At 40.7% G+C, this 19,468-nt stretch overlaps 1 protein-coding gene across 6 annotated transcripts in view; it reads right to left on the bottom strand.

The window, feature by feature from the left end:
• Positions 1 to 1,964: 1,964 nt before the first annotated feature.
• The window catches only part of AK4 (adenylate kinase 4), a 113,076-nt gene continuing 95,572 nt past the window's right edge, over positions 1,965 to 19,468 (bottom strand). For all 6 annotated transcript variants that reach the window (XM_049879505.1, XM_049879503.1, XM_049879502.1 and 3 more), the window contains 3 exons: positions 10,648 to 10,820; positions 7,026 to 7,144; positions 1,965 to 5,661 (listed from right to left, as the gene is read on the bottom strand). In XM_049879505.1, coding sequence (XP_049735462.1) covers positions 5,547 to 5,661; positions 7,026 to 7,144; positions 10,648 to 10,820 — 407 coding nt within the window. In that variant the 3' untranslated portion in view covers positions 1,965 to 5,546. The remainder of the gene's footprint in view (positions 5,662 to 7,025; positions 7,145 to 10,647; positions 10,821 to 19,468) is intronic.

Below are 19,468 nucleotides of genomic sequence, written 5' to 3'. Positions count from 1 at the left end.
CTGATCTGAGCTTGAGAGGGATCACAGTGAAATGCCATTGTAACTCAACAGTTTCCCCAGAGATCTGCTCATTTCATAAACAAGGATATATAAAAATCAGTAGTACAAATTCTCATAAAACTAGAAAAGCCCTCTAAGCCCTACATGCTTGGAGCTTACATAAAGACTGAATCTGACTTTTCATTTTTCTTCCCTTTATTCTTCTCTAAATTAAATACAAAATAATTTTTATATAAGTACATTTCGGACTCTATAGCCAAAGCTTTAAAACAAAGAAAAGAAAAATTGTATGAAATAAAGTTAGATACACATTAACTCCAGGGAGAATCTTCAAGAGAGACTGCTCCTTTGAAAAGGTTTAAACAGGTAATATTTTATTTTAAGAATGAGAGTGTGATTCCTGGAATAGCCTTTATTACCAAAGGAAGGAATTCATATCCATTCCACACAAGAGCATTCATTCTTTTTAAAATGTTGTACCATAACACATAACACACACATACATAAAATGATGATTGAATCAGGGAATTCCCTGAAGCACACAGATAATGGCATTTATTTTGGCAAGAGCTGTGCAATTTGTTAAAAAACAGATAAGGTATGGCATTTATGAACAATTTTAATGATAATACGTCTCGACAGAAGCAGGAAAAGCAGATTTTTTCATAGTTGATATATGGTTTCATAGTTTCCTGATATCTGGGTCTTGCACATTTCCCATCTGGAAACCAGACCGGGTCAGTTATGTATGGAAAGGACAATAGCTTATGGCCAGACCACGTTCCCACGTGAAACAGACGTCTCCGTGACTGGGCTCTTCTTTAGAGAATGGAGGGGGATACAGAGAGAGCAACTCAGACTATGCGGAGGACACCGCCTTATGAATTGCCTCTTTAGCAAAATCAACTGTAGCAGGAAAGTATATTGTTATATGAAAGGTAATAAATGAAGTCTATTAGGTAGAAACAAATGCCTCCCAAGATCCTATAATCCAGCAGAGTACAGACGAGACATATACGCTCTGCATCTACAGTGTGTAACTACCACCATGACTCTCTGGGCGCCCATTTCCTCTCTCAGCAGGAGAACAGCAAAGGCAAAGATTCCAGGCCAGAGCTAACACGCCATTACATCTGTTAGTGAGAGTGAAGAATGCCAACTAGGGAAAGGTACAGAAAAGGCCCTTCTGAATTTCCTGATTAATCCCAACAGGTTTATTTCAACAGGATTATTTCAGTCTTTAAACACAAGGATGCGGGATGATTTGCATAACAGTATCTATTACATAGGGTAGCTGCAGAGGATTTAACTAGATGTTACATGCAGTGCACTTAGCATAAAGCACCACACATATTCAGGATGCCCATACCTTAAGACACCTGAAAATTTGTGGTCTTTACGGCTTAAGCAAAGACCCCTAGCAGTCTGGTCAACTCTTTAAGAGAGAATTCTTGCTGTTTCTTATCTCCTGTCTCCAGACTCATGCAGAAAGGCAGATCTTGATTTTTAGACAAATAGTAAGTTGAATAGCAAACTCAGGTCTCAGTGAACTAAATTTTACAAAAGCCCAATTTATTGGTTTGCACAGGCATCTTTCCTTCTAAAATTGTCCTGCCTCAATGACATGTTAAATGGCAAGAAAAACCACAGCATTCTCTCTCTCCAAGAATCCTCCCTCACGCCTGGCTATTCTTACCTTTTTCCTTCCTTACCAAAAAGGGGGCCCACTCTAGGGGAAGCTAGAGCTCATCTGAACTTGGCTGGTGGAGGGTGGCAGAGGGTGGTCCTTGGGGAAGGTAAAAGGAGGATAAGGTAGGAAGCAAATCTCCCCTGGCTACTGCCAGAATGAAACTAAATCATTGAATGACAAGCAGTGCCACCACGTGACTCATCTCTATGCCAGATGGCAAAGGTCTGGATTTGGCATTTAGAATCATGTTAATGTGTAATACAGGGACGTGGTTAAAAAAAAAAAAAAAAGAAGTCAAGAGTTACCTGTATTAGGTGCTCAATCATCCTTTCCTTACCTGCTAGCACTTTAAAAAGGGTTAGTTTATTAGAAAGGGCCTTACTTTAGGGTGGGAGTGACAGTAATATGTTTTGATCTCGGGGAAGAAGAGTGAGTAGTGCCTGGATTGCTCCAAGAAGCACAGGCTACATGTGAGCACCACAGTTTGGGATGGCTCAAGGGTAACGGCCCTGCAGGGGCACAACACCATGGACACCGAAAGGGTAGGTGAGGAATAGGAGCACCCCTCCTCTACGGATTAGCCTGGGTTCAAGCCCAGTCTACTCTGACAGCCTTTAATTTATATATGTGTAGTGACGGAGGAAACAAAGGCTCAGACTCCCCTTCTAGCAGCTTTCTTTGCTTCAGCAAAGAAAAAAAAAAAAAAAGGGTCATGCAGAGGTGAATGTCACCAGCGTGAACTCTGCAATTCTTGATGTGAGCCCACTCCAACATACAAGCAGAACAAAGCAGGCTTGGGGCCCTGGGTTGCTTGGGACATGATAGGGAGTTGACATTCAGAAATAAACTCAGGCTTCAGAGTCAGGAAGACCTGGGTTTGAGTCCTGGCTACACTGTGCACTGGGCACTGATGCTGGGCAAGATGCATCACAACCCTGTTGCAGGCCTTCTTCATTTATAAACATGCTCACCTCACAGGATGCTTGAAAGACTAAATGAGATGTTCGTAAAGGTCCTAGGACAGCACATATCACTCAGTAGGCTCTCATCAATGGTACAGGTTGTAAGTTTACATTAGCGTTAGCGGGTCCTGAACACAGCAGCATTTTCAAGTTCTAAGTAAGTAGGAAGCCTGTTCCAATTATGAAGAGCAAATTGAATTAACAGCTGGCTAGAACTACAGAATGTGAGGCAGGGTGGGAACCTTAGAGACCATCCAAACTACCCTTTGTGCTTAACTGTGAAGAAACCACTTGTGTGGTAGTAGAAGGAAAACCAAGAAAAGCTCTCCCCTTAATTTTATTTTTGCCCATATACTCTCAAGGTAACTTTAATTTTTATAAAATCACTTAAGGGAAAGCCAGAGTTTTTGTTGAAGAAAACCAGAAACAGATTTTTCAGACTACTGAATACGGAAACAAGTACAACTGTTCAAAGACTACAGAAAGGTATCTTTTATTGGTCTCTCCTAGCAAAGGACCCTCAACTTCTGGGCAATCCCAGCAACGGCAAACTCTGTTGATGCATTCTGAATGACTCCAACATTGGCAACAACTGTCTGTCTGCTTGGAAATGAGGAGGGGGGAAGAAAGGATGGATGGATGGATGAACAGAGAGCATGGAATCACACTCTTGGAATCATGGACCAGGCCATTCCCTACACCTCTCCCCAAAATTCCAAAGGCAATGATTATAACCGAAGTGTCAAAACACAAAGGAAAGTGAAGAAGACCAGTTTGAAAAATCTTCTGCTGCCAAAAAGCACACACTTGCCTCTCTTGAGTTATCCATATAATAACCTTAACTCTCTAAACTTTTCCTAGTTTGTGGAAGTAGTCTCAAAGGCAGAACTACTCTAAATTGTGCAATTTTCTCATATCAGATTTGTTTTTCCCCATACCTGTTTCCCCAGGAAACCTGAGCATTATTTATATGTCTGATTTTTACCTTATCCTTGCCAACTGGCATTCAAACTCAACTCTTAAAAAGTGCTCAGAAGTCAAGAGAATGCAATGATGTCTCATAGATCTGAACTGGTCATTTTAATTGCTAACAACTAAAAAATAATCTTATTTTGCCGTGAGTGAGAAGATGAGGAGGCAGCTCTGTGTTTCCACCAAGACAGCTAAAGAACATTCACATAAAGGAACAGAGGGAGAGGAACTGCCAAAAGTCTGGGCAGTATTTGTAAGTACATGCTGTGCCCATTACTGTACAGAATAGAGAGGGCATTGAGCTGACTGGGGATTCACTGGGACACCTTCAGCAGGTAAATAATGTGTTTCAGTATCGATACTATGGAAGTGCTGAAATAGGCTTATTTACTTTTCTTTCTCATCAGTATGAAGGGGTTAGATGGAAGTCACTCCCAAAAATACTAAGTAACTCTCCCTGGGGACAATCACTGTACATGAAGAAGGGGTATGTATTTTTTGGGGGGGAGGGATATTTATTTTTAAGGCAGCAGGAATAAAGTTCAATGTCCTTCCCAGAGAAAAAGAACTCCACAAGGTGGCCACCAAGTCTGGAAAACTGGCAAATCTTTAATAAACTATTTATTGATACGACATTATAATGTGTGACAAAATAGTATTATCTACATTTCTAGACTTTATGGTCACCCCACAGAATGCATCTTTGGAGTAGAAAAATATAAATATTTTGTTTTCCCATAATCACAGAGCTGTCATACTCCATCTAGGCACAGCTAGTACAATGTTTTCCTCACCATTTCCTTTACAAACTATTTTTAATACACTTGGGTCACTTGCAGGAGAAAAATATTGTCAGCATCAGTATTTAGCAGCATTTTCAAAATACATTTTTTTTGTCTTGAACAAAAAAATATTCTTTTAAGAAAAAAATATTCTTTTAGTGTAGTAATTTCATATGATCTTATTACTACTATATACGAGATACTATCTTTCAATATTTATGTGAGTGGTATTTCTCATGTTTTTTGAAGATTCCCAGGAGACTTTGGGGCTTTTATTTTTTTCACAATTTAAGAAAGGAGCAGTGTCAACCCATGAGAGTCAGACCAGCAGTTTAAGATCTTCCGCCTAGCTCAGTTCTTGGTGCATGAAGGGATCTACAGAATCTCCTAGCTCTCAGCAATTAGAAAAAGGAATTTGAGAGGGACAAAAGCAACAGCCATCAGTGTTCATTAATAGCACAGGAAGGAAGAAAACAGACGTACAAATAACACAGTCTAATAAAAATAGTAAAAGCCAAATCCTTTCATTCCAGGATGTCTGAAAAGGAGATTCTATGGAGCGTATGTGCGGAAAAGAAGGTGTCACTCCTAGCAGAAAAAATGGATTGTAGACACACAGTCACTCAACACCAGAGAGGCAACCACTGAGAGCATTTGGCTTTAATCCCACTGTCACCAGGAGAGCACGTATAAGAGAACTGGGGACAACACCTGGGCTACAGCCCTTCGTGTTCTCAGACCTACTTTTGCTGTGGTTCAATAGCATTTGAGGGCACAGGGAGAACCAGAGACCAACACCATCACATGTAAAAAGGCTACTAGAGCAACAACATGGCTGTCAAAATTAGCAAGAGCTTAGATTATACACTGTTTGAAATCCAACCTATACTTGCTTTCTCATAAAGGTTTTGAGACCTGTGCAGAGACATCTTAAACATGTATAGGTGTCCCTTCTTCTGAAAGGCAGAGGACAGCCTCTTCATTAACTCTTTCTACTCGTAAGTTTTCATATCAGTTCACCGTTTATACTAGAAAAGACACTGCAAGCTGTATTAGCTAGCTTCTAATTTGGACATGGCACCAATACTTCACACACAACTGAATATAACCACATTTTCCTGGTTCTTCCATTGGGTAGGCTCAGTATGCTTCTTTGGACTCAACAGGTGTGATCTTGTTCGAGAAAAGCGTGTAAACGTAAGGCCAGATATTGTTAGTCTCCGTCCCAGAAAATTGGTGGAGCACTCCTCGGCTCCTGAAAGACAAAGTCCAACATACAAAGGCATTTTAAATTTCCTTTTAATACACTTATAGGATAGCATGACCTCATGGTCTAATCACACATCGCTAAGTGCCAAAATAGCCCCTTGCAAAAGTATAAACACCCCCCTGGGTGTACCAAAATAAATCCATAGGGTTTGCAAATCTAGCATGCTTGCCATGATGCCACCTTTTTTTTGTCTCTTTAAAACATACCAGAGGATAACATTATAGGTTTTGAAAAGCACATCATTAACAAACTTTGCTACTCTAACTCTTTTTACTTACAACAATGGATCATGACACACAGGGTGTATCAAAATATGATCAGCAGCCTCTGCTCTAAAGGTTTGCAAAGTTATTCGGGGGCTAAAAGGCCAGAGGAGTCCCTGGTGGTACAAACAGTTAACACATTCGGCTGCTAATTGAAAGGCTGGTGGTTTTGAGTCCATCCAGAGGCACCCTGGAAGAAAGGTCTGGTGATCTACTTCCAAAAAATCCACTGCAAATCTTTTGGAGCAATTTGACTCTGAAACACATGGGGTCACCATGAGTCTGGGTCAACTCGATGGCAATTTTTTTTTTTTCTTTTAAAAAAAGCTAGAACTTGATAATGGTGGAGGCTGCAAACTGCTGTCTTGAATGCAGTCACCATATGGGTTTTATCTGGCTTGCATGCTGTTAAAATTGGAATTTGTTGCCAATATAAAAACTAGATTTTTTTTTTTCTTTCACACAGAGAGCCAGATTTCTGCTTCTCTTAAAAAACAAGAATTATTGGCCACACTGGTCTGCGTGCCCTGTGGTGGTAACTGGCTGGAACAGCACAGGAACTGTCCAGTTAGACTGTCATTCAACCACTCAGCTCAACACATCCCCCACCAGGTCTGACCCACCCATTTCCAATACCTGCCTGGCCCCTGAAGCCATTTGAATTTTCAATTTGTAGTTTATGGTTTTAGCTTTTCTTTGTTAAACTCCCTACAAACCCACCTAGACCAAAAGTCCTTTTTAATCTTCTCTCTAAATCAGATATTAAATATGGGAGTATCAAAATGTAGACCATAATTTCAGCCACTTAAAAAGGAAAATGAAAATAAGCCTAGGTCTAATTTTATAACCAAAACAGATTGAGATGATCAGGTTTTGTTCCTTATGTTACGATAGTTTGATAAAAGTATTGGACTTCATCTTTCATGTAAAACTCCAACATTTCATCTGACCTCTGGGAAGAAACTGAGCTTTCAGAGTTTATACAGCTTAAAAGAACACTACCTGGCCTCAGTCCAATAGACTTCCCACCAGGCTCCGCACCTTCCCAGTTGGCCCATGATCGTGAAAATGCTGAAGCACACTCACTTGTATAACTCAATGACTGGCTTTGCCACATCCTTGTACTGTCTTAGTCTGGCTGCTACTGCTTCAGGTTTATCGTCTTCCTGCTGGACTAATGGTTCACCAGTGACGTCATCAATTCCCTAAAAATACCAGAGAAACAAGTAAATATGGCTAACAGTTGAGTCATTTCACAGGTTAAAAATTCTCTTGTGCAAAACCACGCACTGACCTTTGATTCCTACCACATGAGTTAGCCCTGAGTGAAAATGACAACGGTGAGGGTAACTGAAGAATAAACAGCACTCTAAACAGCGTGTAAAACTGTTTTCATGAGAACTGACATTAAATCTTTATTAACTCCTCAGATCTTTCCAAACATGTTCCAGTGCTATTGATAAATGGTACTCTTAATTAACAGTTTAACATTCAATGCCTCTTCCAACAACAAACAACCTTTAAACAATGCCACTCTGGTCCTCTAAATAGTTCTAAAAAAGTTATACCAAAAATGGCCTGGCTTTCTAAAGTCTGAGCTCTGTTTTTAATTGTGGTAAAAATATACATAACAGAACATTTGTAAAATTTTTTACATACACAATTCAGTAACACTGGTTATGCCCCCATTGTTGTTGTATGCCATTGAGTCGATTCTGACTCATAGCGACCCTACATGAGAGAGTAGAATTGACACGCAGTGTTTCCTTGGCTGTAATCTTTTCAGGAGCAGATTGCCGGGTCTTTCTCCTGTGGAGCAACCAGTGGGTTTGAACCGCCGACTTTTAAGTTAGCAGTAGAGCATTTAACCACTGGGCCAGCAGGGCTCCTTATGCCATCATTACCACTTCCTTTTCCATATTATTCCATTATCATTAACAGAAACCTAGTGCCCCCTAAGCCATGACTCACCCTTTTCCCCTCCTTCCAAACCTGATAACCACTACAAGCTTTGGCCTCTATACATTTGCCTATTTCATATAAGTGGGATCATACATATTTGTCCTTTTGTGAATGATTGATTTCATTCACCATAATGTTTTCAGTGTTCATCCATGTTCGTATGACAGCATGTATCACAAAGCCTGAGTTCTTAATAGGAAAAATAAAATGTCTCAAAGAACTAACTCAGTTTACCTATGAAAAACATTAATCTGAAAAGACACTTCAGTTCCACCTCTGGCCAGCTTTCAAACTCCATCATCTAGCTCCTCTGAGATTAATCTCATTCAGGTTATTTTACTAGATCAAATGATAACATTATATCTAAAGGTCTATTAAAATATGCATAACTCAATTACTTATGATAATCAGAGACAAACATTCTGAGAAATAAAAAATATAATTAGAAACAAAACCAAAAACCTGATTTTCAGTGCACTTTAATCTCCTCAGGAACCAAACCTACTTTCAAATAGGAAAATGGACACATCAGAATTTTGCCTCCCATGTCGATGGCTATTACTCACTAGCAAAGATAGTCACAAGAAATAAATCTGTCAAAACGCAGGCTAGAGCAAAACCAAAAGGGCTCAGGCAATGCAACTGGATAATCAGAAACTGGCGAGAAATTTGAAATGTACTAAAGTTTCATTATAGCTGGGGCCCTGGGTTCGTAACTTACACTATGATTTACTGGTGAGTCACATAATTGTCACATGTGTATTCCACAGCTGTGAATATGACACAACAGGAGATTTGGGAACGGGAAGAAGGCTGTATATCACCTATATTCCCTTGTCCTTTATATTACTTACAGCCACAAGACTCAGAAGTCACTTCCAGGTCTTCAGACCCACCAGGTCTTCAGAGCACCAGCAAATACAGAAAGAGCAGAACGACGCTGGGGCAATAGCATCCCTCGTTCCTTGGTAGGCTGGCCACAGCAGCTGTGTACAGCTGGCTCAGACCAGCACTTTAACTGCTGTCTTTGGAAGTAGCCTTGTAGTTGCAGGTGTTCTTTCAGAGAAACCCAAGCTTTGGAAAGCAACTCAATGTGAAGGTTTCTCAAATTTTATGAGTATCTTTGCATTAGCAGGTCTGGACAGAGCCAAAATGAAGCATTTGTGATGGACTTCAGTGTTCCCATCTGTATTTTCAGAACATCTTTTCCCTTCCCAGCCTTTCCCCTTGCTCCAATCCTAGCTTCTTGGGAGGGAAAGGAGGAAGAGGAGGAAGGGATACAACAAAGGAATTCTAGAACTATTCACATTTTTAAAAACAGACTTCAGAAGGAGACTAGTGCTTAACTCAGATGAACAAGTCTTACTGGGACATTACTAAGACTACGGCGCCCAGGAGGAGTTGGGAAGTTGTCCTAAGCATCTTGAAGTAGTTTTTTGTGCTAATTACTGAATCCATCTGTATTCAAGTTTAACCTTTTCCATAAAGATTAACTCAATTCAAAACAACTGCCACCCCTTCCACATTTGGACAATAACGAGTAGTACTATCTACCAATCTACCTACCACCCAATGACTGGAGTTAAGAATCATCAGATTGAACTAATTCATGTCTTCACCAGAAAGAACAGTAACTCTTAAAAGGATGTGTTAATTAAAAAAGTTTCTTTAAACATTTACCATCATTTGCCTTACATTTTAAATGTTACATTTTAAACTTCTTAAGGATTATCTTTTTATTCCTTTAAGCCCTCCCCAGTCCTCTTAATCGCCCTCAATCATCTCTGACTCTATTCCCTAATTCATCCCAGATCCAGCCATTTTACCAGCCTTTATCTCTTTATCCCTGTTCTTATAAAGCTAGAGAGCACATAACATACATACACGAACAGATATACATAGAGAAGGGCAGTAAAGGTTTTACAAAAGTAGGATTTTTTTTTCTCATTTGACAATATACCTAAATATTTCTCCAGGTCAAAGAGTATAGTGCTAATTCATTCTTTTTACTAACTATCTAATATTTCAATATGTGGATGTTCTAATTTATCTATTTCCTATAGAAAAGGAGCCCTAGAACTGCAATGGTTAAGAGCTCAGCTGCTAACCAAAAGATTGGCAGTTCAAATCCATCGGCCACTCCTTGGAAATCCTATGGGCAGTTCCTCTGTCCCACAGGGTCACTATGAGTCGGAATGGACTTGATAGCAATAGGTTTTGTTTTGTTTTGGTATAGACGAACATTCATTTTGTGAAGTTTTGGATTTTTTTTTGCCACTACAAACAATACTGAAAGAAGCATCTTTGCATACAAGACCTTACCTGCCAACGCTTTGATTCCCATAGGCTATAACCCAAAAGTGGGTTGAATGAAGTATTTAACAACTTTAATGTATATTCCTAGGTTGCTTTAAAAGAAAACTATTAATACTCTGTATTATCTAATAAAGAAGAGAGTACCATTTTTCCCAGATTCCCACCAATGGTAGGTATTACAATCTTTTTAATTTTGCAAAGTCCAAGGATCTAAAGTGATATTCTATTTTTATGTTAATTTGCATTCCCTGACTACTAGCGAATTTGAGCATTTTCAAATGTTTGTTGGCCATGTAGATTTGTGGTTTTTGAACAGCCTACAAAAAAAAAAAAAATTTTTTTTTTTTTTACTCATAGCCCTCACTCAGTTTCAACCGACATGTACTGTCTTTTGCTTGTCAATTCATGAAAGCAGTTTATACATTCTTACATGTACATGAGGTGGATTGAAGTCCAGGTTATATACCCTTCCACTAGGAGGGTGAATCCAACGTCGGCTGAGACGATCTTTGAGCGTTTCAAATGGAATGTTCAAAGTGATCACTAGATCCAGCTCACAGATTCTGTCCAGGGCTTCAGCCTGTACTAAAGTCCTAGGAAAACCTAAATGCCAAAAACAAAATATGTGAAATGCAAAACATTTCCCAATTTCAATTAGTCCTTGAAATATCTTCAGTGGCAGAATAGTCAAGTTTGCACATATATTACCCAAAAAGAAATTTTATACAGGGATTTATATCTACCCCTGTAAATTTAACATTAAAAGAAAATATGCTGCTTTAAATTTGAGTGAGACTCAAATGGATTAAGGAGTTGTCATATGATAAAAGCAGAAAGTGCCAAAGGAAAAATCATTAGACAGTCCTGGCTCCAGCCCCAGCTCAACTCTTAACCACCTGTGTGACTCTGGGCAAGTTACATCATCTCCCTGAACCTTCACTTCCTCTTCTCTTCAAGAAGCAAAGGGACAAAAGTATCTTGTGTCGTTTTAGCTCCAAGAACTTATGAGTAGATTATTCTTAAAAAAAAAACAAAAACGAAACCTGTTGCCATTGAGTCGATTCTGACTCACAGCGACTTCTAGAGGAAGAAGCAGAACTGTCCCATACATAGGGTTTCCAAGGAGCCACTGGTGGATTCAAACTGCCGACCTCTTGGTTAGCAGTCAAGTCTTAACCACTGCACCACCAAGGCTCCATATTATTCTTAGGCTACCACCACAAAGTTATACACATAAAGTGCAAATCAACTAAAGCAGAGGCCTTCATCCACAACTTCAGCTTAATCTGTGCCCTTAACCAAGGTGGGCAAGCTTGATCTCAAGAAGATTTGGCACTTTTAATACTATTCGGATATTGCACAACTTTTAAATTCGCCCTAGTTTTCTAAATGCAGGAAGAGAAACAAGAAAATAAAAATTTGGGCTCGTGAGCATGTCTCCCTTTTCTTCTTTAAGAATATGCTCTGCATGACCTCAGGAGTTAGGTGACTCTAAACTACATTTTTTTTTTTTATCCCAGGGATTGATCTGCTTGAAATTTAGCTCCAGGTTTGACTGTACAGTCTGTATGCTCTGGTGATAACCTTATCATATCTGCCACTTTTCCAAAAATGTTCTTTAAATCCTAGTTAGGCAGAAGAGCCAGTTGGGCGGAGGGCTAAAAGGAAAGTATATTAGGAGGTGCAACATTCAGAAGAGAAAGTCTGAAATCACTTCATACTAGCCCACCTCCACCCTTTCATCACTGAAAAGCATTAAGATGACAACTTAAATGTGGGTCTTCATGGCCCTAAAACACTGTTCAAAGAACTGCTTTCCTTACTGTAGGAAGTCAGTTGTTTAAACATGTATGTGCTGTACTCTGCATTGAAATCCTTAAGTGGTAGGAATGCCAAGCTGATTTCAGAGTGCTTATTAAGTTGAATGTGACAAAATTCACCCTAAGGTGACTCTTTGTCCTGCTTCAGGTACCTGTTGCTTGCCATCCACAGCTGAGAATTCTCTCCAATGTTCCCTTCAAAGCCTTTCTTATTCTTGCCTCTTCATGAGCCTAGGCCCCTCTCTTCAAGGCCATCCTTCCCTGGCTCCTCATCTATCCCTTTCCCAAAGAGAAGCAGGCCTCTGTTCCTCTCCTGTACACACAGCAGCACTTTGGACAAGATCATTGATGAAGTTGATTTTTCTGGGTCCTAAATGTTTCCCAGTTGTAACTCAACTCACCTGCTTCTATGACCTCATCTTTTGGTTGCACACAACATACCATTTACCGTATCCACACCCCTCTAATTAATCCTTCTTTTGTCCAGTGTCAAAAGACATGTTGCCCGCAAGATAACTTCAGCCTCATCAACTTGCTTTCAGTATTGCTCGTGGTAGGCCTCACTGTCTCCTTTCTATCCTTGAATATGCCCACGATACCTCTGCCCCATGGCCTTTGTACCTGCTGTCCTCTGCCCAGGATATTATTCCTGCAGGTCTTTGAATGTGTGGCTTCTCGGGATATAAGCTTATATGTAATTTCCTCAGGGAGGCTTCTTTACCTAGCATATTTTTAAAGTAGCCCTATTCCCCTCCCATGATCTTATTACCCTTTTTATTTTCTATTATTTATTACTAGGAATAATTTCTTAGTGTTTATATTTATTTCCTATCCCTACCTCACTCTTTGAGAAAAGGAACTTTGTCTTGATCACTGTTATGTCTTTTATCTCCAAAAAACTAATACAAATGGGCAATTTAATATAGGGCTTTGGGGTGATTTGCAAATTTTATTCCCTGATAAATTTGCTTATGCCTTGTTGCAAGTTCCAGCAAAAGTCATCTATTCCTTACATCTTACAAAACCCAAAGTATTGTCTGGTGTCCACTGGTGGTCTGAGTCACAGTAAGCACAGAGACTGAGACGCAGCACTTAGAAATTTTATAGCAATTTGACAGAGTAGTATTAAGTCTGTTGAATCTAATATTTGGGCTTGAATTTTTCATACCTGGGTTTTGTTTTTAGTTTTTACAAGAATTTATTTTTACTGTATTCTACAAAAGGATTGATCTACAATGGATCAGGGGAAAAATAAAACTGGAGTTTCATTACAGAATCACTGCTCTAAACCTCCTCTAGTAAAGCTGGAATTTATTTTCTGATTTCTCCAAAAAAGAGAAATTATCCAGTGGTATGAGTACCTGACTTCTGATGTTGTTTACTGCAGAAAAATGATACAAATTAAATTGCATCTCTCCCAAAATGACACAAGAACAAAACCCGTTGTCATCACAGCAACCCTATAGGACAGAGTAACACTGCCCCATAAAGTTTTCAAGGATTCGAACTGCAGACCTTTTGGTCAGCAACACAAAAACAAGGAGTACCAAATCTAGAGCACGTTTCAACCCTATCAACCCTATTCTTATGTCAGAGAAAGATAAAGCGAGTTGAAACACACGTGGAAAGGTTCACTTTCCAGAACTCATCTCTGTTCACTGGCTATCATGCACCTAACCACAAGTTTCCACTAGGCAAAAGGGTTACTCCAACACTATAGATAGCATCAGAAGAAACTGTTTTCACATCTTGTGATCCATCTTGCACTGGGGCAGACTTCAACACAGAAACTCAGGTATTTCTAATCTTTCAGCCTAGCCACTGCCTCTTGTGCCGACAGCCACCCAGCTGTATCCTCTCCTTCCTCCCACACTGATTCTCTGGCCAAGTGTTTCCTTCTCACAAAAGCACCCACATGTCAGGAAATTATTCTGGAAAATAAGCTTGTGGTGGTTTTCTTTAGCAGTGGGTGATTCCTTTTACCTTCTAGAGCTTCTGGTTTTTTTTTTTTTTTAATGAGCATATTTTCATAATGGTAAAAGCAACTTTTATTTTTAAACAGAGAACTGATGACTAGGGATTTATTCAAATCTCAACAATTTCTCTTAGGGTCAGGATATAACTCAGATTCACACTTGGCATTTGGAGATGTGAAAGGTCAAACCGTATCTACCTAAGATCAAGTACACTATGGACACCTTGGTTTTAGCCTTAGAAGGTAGCAATGCTTGGCACGTAGTGGACAAACATTTAAGCAAATCACTGGAGTAGCTGTCTTCTAGTTTTCCATCCGGTGACCATTCTTATTTCAGCAGATTGTCTTATTTTAAAATCTAAGTTTAATTCTGTGAAATTTTATGACTCTTTTGAGCTCTGTAAATTCAATAGGTAACATTTTCCTTTCTATTATGGAATGTCTCAGTTACTTTAATACCAATTTACTAAGCAACGTCTCTTGATTATTAAGAAAAAAACAAACTGGATTTTAGAATTGGTGCCTCATAGTACCTAGGGATATCTTGGGACTCCAAACACATGATAGCTCATCAGGCAGGTAACAGTAGGATGCCGTCTGGGTCACTAGGGAGCAAAATTTGAACCAGTGTGGGACTTTAAGGCTCAATTCAATCTATGGCTACACAGAATGGGGGCTGGAGTTGGGATCTCAGGTGAATCCATATAAAACCCTGCTTCCTTTATTTTCCCCACAAAAATCCCTTTTGAATATTAAAACACAAAAACAAAATCAGTTACAACTGAATCTATTTCAGTTCATGGTGACCCCATGCTTGTCAGAATAGACCTGTAATCCATAAGGTTTTCAATGATTGTGATCTTTTGGAAGTAAATCCCCAGGCCTTTCTTCTCAGGTGCCTCTGGGTGGATTTGAACCTCCAACCTTTTGGTTAGTAGCTGAATGCTTAATCATTCACGCCACCCAGGGGTCCTTCACTCAAAGATCTCCCCAGCCAGGTCCTTCCCTCCATGCCCCCTTTCCTCAATAGCTCACTGTAGACCAGACTCAGTATGCTAGAGAGAGAGCTGCTGGCAGGCGGGCGCTGCACTAAGTCCATTACTCAACATTCTAACCTGACTTCTACACTGTGCACCAGGGCTGGCCTGGGGGATGAGCTTCCTGAGATGGGGATTTAAATGTGTCTTACTCTCCTTGTTGTCGCTTGGCACACTTATGTTGAAAGACCAGCAACAGTGAACCACCCACATAAAGGCATCTCTCACTGATCTGCTGGGGTCTGCCTTTCCCTATATAACCCATTCTTTACTAAAAGCCTCAAGATAAAAACTGGAGTTAAAAGGTTCTGCATTAAAACGAGGCCAAGGGCATCTCTACCCTCTGTCCCCAAACCCCTTTCATATCAAGGAAAAGCCATCTGCTAAAACTGTAGTTTCCAAAGTGACCCTACTGGAGTACAGAAGGAAAATACTAGAACTTCGATTATATTTTTAAGTCATGTTTTCCACTTCTATTTTGGAGTGTACATTTTATAAGGCATACATTAATAAAGCCATGTTCATAATTTACAAATAGGTAAACATCCGTACACTAAAGATATAAATTTGACTTTCTTACTGATAAGTATGCACAAAGAATTTTAGAGATCATGCCTCTCAAGACCTGTGTTCTCAGTCACAGTCCCTGCCTTGTGTTCTAGCATCACTTGGGGATTCCTGACAAGAAAACGTTCATTAGTCTTTGGGTAGAGACTGAGAAATGACAAGAGAACACTAGGAAAGGCTGATATTGTTAGCTGTCATCAAGTCGGTCCACAACTCATGGTGACCCTATACACAACAGAATGAAACACCACTCAGTTTTGGATCAGACCATTGTGATCCATAGGGTTTGCACTGGCTGGTTTTCAGAAGTAGATTACCGAGCCTTTTTTCCTAGTCTGTCTTAGTCTGGAAGCTCCGCTGAAACCTGTTCAGCATCACAGCAAAACGCCAAGTCTGCGATGACAGAGGGGTGGTGGCTGCACATGAGGTACACTGGCCGGGACTCTAACACAGATCTCCCACATGGAAGGCAAGATTGTACAGCTGAACTACCACTGCCCCCAGGAAAGACTAGAGCGCTCTAAAAAGAGAATATAACATTAGTTCTTTCAATAAATAAAGGTTCAAATCTTACTGGCTAAAGTTTTCTTGTTTAATGAGGGTGCACACCAGTCTGCTCAGCTCCTCTATAGCTGTTTCTGCACTCTGGGGCCCTCTGGAGGAACACAACTGCATACAAAATAAGTTGAACTCAGCAGGACTAATATTTTGAGCAGTACCCACCTACTGGGTTCTCACATTCAAACCTGCTAACAACCACAGAGAATAACTAATTCTGGTGGCTTAAAGGTTCTCTGTTAGGGCTGCAGCTCCTATTATGCCCTCCAACACTCAAAATAGAGTGAAGTTTAAATAACCACGGAAAATGTGAAAGCCTCTGAGTAGGTAACAAAAGCTAAAATGGAAGAATTATATTTTAAGATGTTAGTATTATTGTGGTGCAACCATTTCAATGGTTTAGAGGTAGGAGGTATAGGAATAAGTCATTCCACAACTTCATAGGTCCTCCTTCTGATGGGGCCCATCAAGATCACCAGCGAAAATTTAAAAGGGGAAAAAAAAATTATGGATGCCCAGGGCCCATCCTAGACTTCCTGGAGCGGAACATACAGCCGTGGGATCAGGACTTAGGTTTGTTTAAAAAGTTCTCCAGGTGACTCTGATAACTACCCTTGATTAAGAACCACCAAACTTCTCAGTAACAAAACAACAACAACAAAGGAAGTACAATACTCAGTAAGTACTTGTTACCTGCCCCCATTTTTCTTTTCAGTTTAACTCCACTTATAAGCAAGTACAAACCACTTTGAATAACAAGGCTCCTTGACCTAGGTTGATGGAAGAGAAGAAACGGCAAGGAAGGTCCCAAACAGAGGCGAGTATTTCCAGGTTAATTAAGGTCCTAACTCAAGACCTGTCATAGCCATTGCCTGCTGCTGTCAAGTCAATTCTGACTCATAACAACCCTATACGACAGAGCAGAACTGCCCTACAAGGTTTCCAAGGCTGTAAATATTTACAGAAGCAGACTGCCACATCTTCTGGTTAGCAGGCTAGCGTTTAACCACTGTGCCACCAGGGTTGCTCAGACCTGTCACAGCCACCTATCTATGTCATTCCTGTCCAGGGAATCTCAAGTACTTGTCAGTGTCTTACCGCTAAAGAAACTGGTGTGGAAGGGGAGAGAGCAGGGCATATCAGCAAGAACACTGGACCAGAGATCAAAGACCCGGGTTCCAGTTGCTGTTTCAAACGTGAGGAGAAGCAGCCTTGTGCCAGACACACTCAGGACTCGGTATAGCATGTCAGTTATGAGCCTAAGCTTTGGACTGAGGCACACCCAAATTTCAATCCCAGCTCTACCCAGTCATAGCTGTGAGAACTTCAACAAGTTTCCTAACCTCTCTGATCCTTAGTTCCCGCACATGTAAAACAAGGGCAATGCCTACTGCATAAGGCCATTTTGAGGATTAAGAGAGACAATCTCTATGAAATGTTTAAGATGCCAAGTGTTAGGCACATATGGGGTGCCGAGTCAATGGTGCCATTGCTCTTGGTAGCACTCTGCTAGGAGCTCAGCCAGCTTCCCAATTCAATCAAAAGGCAGCAGGAAGGAGAGGCTCTCATCCACCCACTTGCCCATATTTAATTCCTTTGAGATTTTCTGAGAGTTTTGGGAGTCACTGGAGTTCTGTGCTCTCTGCCACAATTACAGCTCAGCACTTTTAGTTACCAGTCACCACCCACTCACAAGGGAGCTCAACCCGGGCATAGCACACCCGCTACTTCCATAAGCCTCCCACTCTACAGCTTTCTGTTTGCCCCTTTCATCAACTACCTCAGTTTTCAATAGTAAAACTCCTTAAATCTACTTTCCTGATGCACTTCCATACCTTATCATAGTGCACTTACTTTGGGTTAACCAAAAAAGCCAAACCTGTTGCCGTCGAGTCGATGCCGACTCATAGCGACCCTATAGGTCAGAGTAGAAAGGCCCCCTAGAGTTTCCAAGGAGCGCCTGGTGGATCTGAACCACTGAGCAGTCGTAGCACTTAACCACTATGCCACCAGGGTTTCCTTACTTTGGGTTATGGCCTGGCAAATTCAGCACAAACACTCCGGTCTTAAGCTGCTGATAGCACAAGTGTACCTCCACGCAGCAATGGTGACACACCTTCCAAAAAACTAATCCACATGCAGGGTGTGTTAACTGATTACAGAACCCAAATCAAGAAGGGAAAGCTCTACTGTGTTTCCCACCAATGAGAGTCCCTTTCACAGAAGCATTCACATATACAAGGCAACCCTGCTTTGAGAGAAGCTGGATTAGATAGCTTCCAAGTCCGTGATATAATACATCAGCAAACTTTGCCTTTATGTTTCATATATCTTGTCTATTGTTTACAATAGGGCAGTCGTGGTAGAATTCTTGCCTTCCATGTAGGAGACCCAGGTTCCATTCTAGGCCAGTGCACCTCAGATGCAGCCACTACTCATCTGTCATTCGAGGCTTGTGTGTTGCTATGATGCTGAACAGGTTTGCAGAGTTTCCAGACTAAGACGAACTAGGAAAAATTCTGGTGATCCACTTGCAAAAATCAGCCAATGAAAACCCTATGGATCACAATGGTCCAATCACATAGTGCACGGGGTCACCATGAGTCGGGACGTATTTGACAACATCTAACAACTTTGTTTACAAAGTATTTGCGATGGTTAAGGTTGTATGTCAACTTGCTGGGCCATGATTCTCAGTGATTCAGTAGTTTATATAATGACGTAGTTTGGCAGTTATATAATGATTTAGTCATCTTCCATGATGTAATCTGATGTGATCAGGCAATCAGCTGTAAGGGGGGCTTTCTCAGGGGTGTGGCCTGCATTATATATATATATCCAGCTTATCCTGCATCCAACTCATCATCATCTGACCTCTGGTTCTCGGGACATGAGCCAGCTGCCTGCTGATCCTGGGATTCAGTAGCCTCCACAGCCTGTGAGCCAGGAGCCTGCCAGCTTACCTGCTGATCTTCCATTTGTCAGTCCCTGCAGCTACATAAGTCAGGAGAAGTCTACAGCCTGACATCTGACTTATGGATGTGGGACTTGCCAGCCTCTACAACCATGTGAGCCATTTCCTTGAGATCAATCTGTCTCTCTCTTTCTATATATATATTATACACACACACATACACACATACGCTATTGTTGCTCTGTGGTGTTGAGTCAATTCCAACTCAAACCAACCCTACAGGACAGAAAAGAATTGCCCTGTAGGGTTTCCAAAGAGTGACTGGTGGATTTGAACTGCCAACCTTTTGATTAGCAGCCTGAGCTCTTAGCCACTTCGCC

Source organism: Elephas maximus, chromosome 3 (assembly GCF_024166365.1).
Source record: "Elephas maximus indicus isolate mEleMax1 chromosome 3, mEleMax1 primary haplotype, whole genome shotgun sequence".
NCBI lineage: Eukaryota > Metazoa > Chordata > Mammalia > Proboscidea > Elephantidae > Elephas > Elephas maximus.
This window is presented reverse-complemented; position numbering and strand designations above follow the sequence as displayed.